The sequence below is a fragment of the Etheostoma spectabile genome, chromosome 8 (genome assembly GCF_008692095.1).
Source record: "Etheostoma spectabile isolate EspeVRDwgs_2016 chromosome 8, UIUC_Espe_1.0, whole genome shotgun sequence".
In the NCBI taxonomy this organism is placed as follows: domain Eukaryota; kingdom Metazoa; phylum Chordata; class Actinopteri; order Perciformes; family Percidae; genus Etheostoma; species Etheostoma spectabile.
The window spans coordinates 804098-810534 of NC_045740.1; the positions used below are offsets into that span (position 1 = coordinate 804098).

Here is a 6437-nt window from a genome sequence, read left to right on the forward strand (position 1 = left end):
GGGGGGGGGGGGTCTGGCACCTGTCCCTGTTGATGAGTCACTTTTATTGATTGTATTTTTGGCATTTTAGGCCTTCATTTGTGTAGGACAGCTTAGACTTGAAAGGGGAGAGAGAGAGAGAGAGAGAGAGAGAGAGAGAGAATGACTTGCAGACCGCAGGTTGGAGCAGAGGAGTAGACATCCATGTACTGTATGGGCGCCCACTCCACCAGCTGAGCTAACCAGGTTTTATTGATTTTTAACTGTGCTCTTGCATACTTATTTTTCTTATTGATAATAGGCAGAACACTGCTTATGTTAGTGAACACCTAAACAGGACAAATAAATGCTGCAACATCATGATTACCGTCTCTACCAGCCTTGAGAGATTTCTTTTTCATGTTGAAATTAATTAGAATGAATTTTGTTTGAATAAGATACGCGTGCACTCAAATGCAACACAAAGGCTCAGAGAGCATATTTGCAAAGCCAATTGTTTGTTTGAATACAGACTTTGGATCCAAATACACTCGGTGCATTTAAGGATACATTACTGAATAAAATGTAATACCTCTTCTCATGTATCAGTAATTTCCATGACTTCCAAATAAAAATAAAACTCTTAAACAAGACTTTGTCATACAGAAAGAACATGTACACTCAATGTGCATCAAATACTGTTTTCATGGTCCTCTTTTCTCAGAACAATGAACTTAATGAAGTGACGGGCCGCGCTCCTTCTAATACATGGTACATTCGTCTGAAAGTTCAATACAGTCACTATGAGAAATATAGCGTTCTCCTTATGAGGAACTCTCTTCCTACCAGAATTTATTATCAGTATTATAAGCAGGCTACCACTTTTATAATAAGGCACCCTTTATAAAGTGTTTATTGGTTGTAACTAACAGCTTTAGTAATGGTTAATAAAGAATTTAGTGATGCGTCATGGATTATGTTTATGCCCCAACATGACATTAGCTTTGCATCTTCAGCAAAATCTCTAATTCATGAGGACTGTTAGCCCATTTGGCCCAAACTCCATTTATTAACAGCTTATTACCATTTACAACTTTACACACAGGTAGATTATTAAAAAGAGAGAAACTCATGATTAAATGGATTGCCAACATTTATAATTTATATAAACACCAGGCAGATATTCCACAACTGGCTAAGTCCTCAATAAAGCATTGGTACTGTGGAGGATTTTCAGCCTGCTGGGCTGTTGGTATGTCTGTCGACCACTTCCGTCCAGAGTGAAATATCTCCAAAAAAATGACAATATTTGTCATGAGTACTATGAATTTTGGGCTTTTAGAGAAATATCTCAAAAAAAGGAATTGTCATGTGGTACACATATCCACAGTGTCCAGAGGATGAGTTGTTTGTCTTCAGTGATTCACTGTCTTTTCCTCTATAGCGTCACCAGCAGGTCAAAGGTTCCCTTATCATGTGAAATATCTCATCATCTACTGGATGGAATTGCACCAAAATAAGCGCAGGCATTCATGGTCCCCGGAGGAAGAATCCCCCATGAGGTAGTGATGTTACGTTTAACGAACGATCTGATGCTCCTCAGTAAAAACCAAGGGAATTGAGTTGGGAATTCAAACTAGTAAATTCACTGACAAAGCAGAGGAATGTGGTGTTGGGGTATGGCATGGTATGGTATGGTATGGTATGGTATGGTACGGTACGGTATGGTATGGTCTTGTGTTTGTAATGCAGATCCTTGACCTTAGGTCATAATTTAGTGCTGCTTCACCTAATCCACACATGGGAAATTGAATTGTATTGGTGGGATGTCTAAATTGAAATCTGATCCCTAGTCACAAACAATGAGATGAGTTGATTGTTAACAGACAACCCTGCTGCATTTTCTATAATTATATTATAAAATCCATAATATATGATCTTTTTGGCTAAAATAAATATAAATGAAATAGAAGGAATACAAAATTATCTCTCTCTCTCTCTCTATATATATATATATATATATGTGTATATGTATTATATTTTGGTTCTTGTTGCTTTCACACAGAATTCAAATGTAGAAGTGTGATTATCTTCAATTAAACCACGAATGTATCAGTCACGACAATCCAAATAAATTGTTCTTATTGTAATTATTACTCTTCATACTGTGAATGTCTCATATTCTCAAAAATCTGGTAGCCTAATGTGACAAAAGCATCAGTAACAGATTCATTGTTTTATTTAACATATTCTTCATTACATTTTTAGTCCAAGGACGTTATTTTTTATAAATGAAGCCATTACTTGCCTCTAAACCTTTATAATTGGTGCATTTTTGAAAAGTGGGGCCTTAGTGGGGCAAATTACTAAATTACTTAAAAGCTTTTCTGTGGAACCTCAAAGCTAATCAGAGGTCATGGTTGGAGAGGATTACAGATCACAATGGGCTGTGCATTGGTGCCGTTGTGGTCATGGCCAGGACACAGAGCCAGGTGGAGGCGGTCCGAGAAGGTCCCTGCACAGAAGGAGAACAGCGGCGTCATGTTCTCCGCCTCAAGAAACGTCACCAATCCTGCAGGGAAACTACACAAAACACCAATCCGACGGAAGCGTTTTGTGAAAGGCAGCTGATGGGGCACCCCTCCGTGCCAGGCTGTATACTCCCCATCAAAGAACTCCACACACCAGGACTCGTCCCCCCGTCCCAGCCAGCAGTCCTCAGTGGTGCCCTTACGGGGAATGTTGGGGTAGGTGACGCCCAGCTCCCAGTAAGTCTTCCCAGTCACATCGATCTCCCAGTAATGGTGGCCGAAGCTGAATCCTTGCAAGCTGATGACATTGAGGGTGGTGTCAAAGCGTCCAGGCAGGTCAGGAAGTTGCTGCCAGGTGTCTGTGTAGATGGCACTGTCCCCATTGGGGGAGATGATCAGCTTTGGGTGGGCCGTGTCCGGGTCCAAACACACCTCGCTGGCATCTGGAGACACATATTTCACAACGTTTATACAGAAAACCCTATCTGAGGTCAAGTTGGGGTTAGAAACACTACTGTGTAGAAATACTGTGTGAACTGACAGCTCTTGGTGAAGTTCTTGATTATAGGCGTCTGTGAGCTGATCAGCAGGAACATGTTGTTGGTGAGGTTGAGGATCTGCTCGGCTTTAGCTTCGTCCAGGCTCACACGGCTCGGGTCTGTGCTGTTTAGCAGCTCCATCACTCTGGAGGAGGCAGACCACAGTGAGAAACTGTTGTAGTTCTGTTCCTGTTTTTTATTTAATCCATACACTCTCTGTATTTCTTTATCTGTATTTATATTTTTCCATTACAAGTACTTACTTTTTCAATATTATGCATGGTCACTAGTGAATGTAACTTATATTATGGTTACCTACTTTTGCATTATTACTTTAGATACATATTCAGTTTAATTTTAAGGTCACTTACTTACACTGCAATGTTGTTGTTGTTGTTGTTTTTTTGGCAACCGCACTTTACATTACCTTCATTAGACGCCACTTTATTTCAGTCTACCTTCTGCTCATTGTCTACTGTTTGCCTGTTTTTTATTACATGTTTACTTGTTTGTTTGTTTGTTTTTTTGCTCTTATTGTAGAGAATGCTACTGTTACAAAGGAATTTCCCCCCTGTGGGATGAATAAAGTATTATCTAATCTAATCTAATCTAATCATCTGCTGCTCCATTTTTTTTTTTTTATACTATTAATTAAAGATTTCATTCCATACCTGTCCACTGTCTCCGTGTCTTGCTGGTTAGGGTATGAAAAGAAAGACTGAAGAAAAGCAAATTAAATTAACTTCAAAAACAAATTGAAACATTTTTTTGGGGTTCTTATACACAAATGAGAAATTGCATTTGGTCCACTGGACTTTACGTTGAATCACCATTGTATCCGGCTCCGTGTTGGTCTGGTCCATTGCCACAGTGAGTCTGGCCAGGTCCTGCTCTATCTCCTGGATTAGAGAACAGTTCCTTTCCATAAGCCCATCCAGGGCAGAGACTGCAGCCCGCTCCTCCATCTCCAGGTGGGACAGGGTGATCCTCAGATCCTCGTCCAGGACGGCCCGCATCTCCAGATATTTTCGTACGATGCTCTCTCTTATCACCGTGGACCTTTTCTGAGACATAATGTCAGTTCATTATACCTGCCCGATCACGGGTGGGATTTAACTTTCAAGTGAGTCAAATGTCAAAATACAGACGGAATAACATCATGTTGTGGTTTAATTTTGCTAACAGACTCAAGAACAGTTTCTTCCCAAAAGCCACGACCACTCTGAACTCACACAGGCACTGACTCCACTCCACAGCCCCCCCCCCCCCCCCCCCCCGGCCCCCGGAGTTTTCTTCTTCCCTCCGACTGTGCATACTTACACATATACATATACAATACCTAAAAGAAACTGGATTCTGTCCAATTTCATTACAGTGCAATATTTAACATTTAATCATTTAATCTCATTACTGTGCAATATTTAATTCTCAGAACTTCTGAAACACCAATAACTATATTATTTGCATAATGTGTATACAAACCCTTTATCTTTCTTACTATTTGATATATGTATATAGTTAGGAACTGTGCACCACGTTTCCCCTCTCTGTTTTTCTTATTTTTCTTCTTCTGCACTACTTATATTTTATATTTTTATATTTCGGGTTGACACTGGAAAGGGGTTGCTTCAATCTCGTTGCACAGGTACTGCACTTGTGCATCATGACAATAAAGGCATTCTATTCTAATGTCAACACCGACCGGTCTGAACACAACTTACTGTGATTTCTGATTGCCGCGCTGCCAGTTTTTTCAGTCTGTATTTCACGGCGTCCCTTTGCCTCTTTAGACACTCCTGTTGCTTTTCTAATGTCTCCTGTAGAAAGAGTTGCAAAACATATTCAGCACGGCTCCAACCAACACCAGCTAGACAGATTCTTTGTGAAGTGCAGCTGCAGAAGCAGTTTATTATGCAGCTGGATGTGCAAAGCAACAAAGCGAGGATTGACTGACAGGGGTGTGTTTACTGTGTCAAACATCTTGTCTTCAATAGTTTTCTTTGACTGTTTAAGACAAGGCACACCACACTGTGTGCATTTTTTAGACCGTATTTTCAATTTGTACAGCTTTCTGTAGCCACACTGAAGGCTTTGCTGTGTTGCTTCTCCCTTATCAAGCTGACACAACGATGCCCATTGATTTCCTTATTTCCATTACATGACTGGCACACTGCAGTGTTGTGATGCTAGAAGCAGGCATTCCTCTTCCATATTCCAAGTGTCAGTGTTTGTCAGTGCTGCCTTCTCCAGGAGGAAAATTATGATTATTCACTCACTCACATTTGTCCCATAATTATTCCCCCTGTGACTGAATGAGGCCACACTGCAGCTGTGAGGAATTAGATAGCCGAGGAGAACATTTTGTCATGATATTTTATGACCCATGCTGGCACGTCTGTGCATTTATTACTACACATTGCTTTATGCGTTATACAACCGTTGGTGTTTTCCAAAGCTACCATGGTTTTCTACATTGTTCAAATCCCTCTTCATTCCAAAACACATTTTCGGTTAAAGGGCTGTTTTGACACTCATCTGTGGAAGAAGGATAGTTTCTCTGTGATCACCTTCAATTTCAGTGTTTATGTATATAAAGTTGTGACATTACAACTAGTTTGGAAGCCAAACATGGTCCGGTATGCAACTTACACAAGTGTGATGTAAAAACCAGTGGTGCAAAGTAATTACGTACATTTACTCAAATACTGAGTTCAATTTGAAGGTGCTTTTATTCAGTATTTCAATTTCCTGCTACGTTATACTGTATTTAACTACTACCCTACATCTCAGAGAAAAATATGATACTTTCACTCCACTTTATTTGATAACTTAAGTTACTTTGCAGATTCAGATTGATAATACAAAATATATAGTCAACAAATAAATTGTGAGGCAAAAGAAATGTTTTATAAAGAGATAAAGTAGGCTATGCAAAAAAAGCTGCAACATTAAAGTGATGAACACATGAATGCACCAACAGTTATAATATACTATTCTAAAATGGTCCATTCTGCACAATGAGTACTTTAACTTTTGGTAGGCTGCTTTGGTATATTATGATGCTAATACTTAGGTACTTTTATTTAAGTAAACATTTGAATACAGGTATTTTACTTGGAACAGAATACTTCTACACTGTGGTAGTAGGCTCCTTTTACTTAAGGTGCTCATTATGCTCATTTTCAGGTTCAAAATTATATTTAGAGGTTATATCAGAATAGGTTTATGTGGTTTAATTTTCCACAAACGCCATGTTTTTTGTTGTGCTACACATTGCTGCAGCTCCTCTTTTCGCCCTGTGTGTTGAGCTTTCTGTTTTAGCTACAGAGTAAGGCATCTCACTTCTGTACCTTTGTTGTTGGGAGTCGCACATGCGCGGTAGCTAGGTAAGGACTACTAGCCAGTCAGA

General features: G+C 39.6%; 1 protein-coding gene across 1 annotated transcript; it reads right to left on the reverse strand.

Annotated features, from left to right (window-relative positions):
- Positions 1–1730: 1730 nt before the first annotated feature.
- Positions 1731–4955, reverse strand: LOC116693646 (zinc-binding protein A33). Its single transcript, XM_032522744.1, has 5 exons — positions 4750–4955; positions 3859–4092; positions 3700–3746; positions 3031–3173; positions 1731–2932 (listed from the first exon to the last, which is right to left on the reverse strand). Exons 2-5 carry the CDS (start codon positions 4042–4044, stop codon positions 2373–2375), a joined length of 936 nt encoding a protein of 311 aa, XP_032378635.1. The 5' UTR covers positions 4045–4092; positions 4750–4955; the 3' UTR covers positions 1731–2372.
- Positions 4956–6437: the final 1482 nt, after the last annotated feature.

Bases quoted from the DNA above. Each gene is read 5' to 3' on its own strand.
- LOC116693646 (XM_032522744.1), bottom strand. From the start codon at position 4,044: ATGCGGGCCGTCCTGGACGAGGATCTGAGGATCACCCTGTCCCACCTG. The intron at 3,174-3,699 runs GTATGGAATGAA...TGCCTCCTCCAG, and splicing joins GACACGGAGACAGTGGACAG to AGTGATGGAGCTGCTAAACA. The intron at 2,933-3,030 runs GTCAGTTCACAC...ATGTGTCTCCAG, and splicing joins CAAGAACTTCACCAAGAGCT to ATGCCAGCGAGGTGTGTTTG.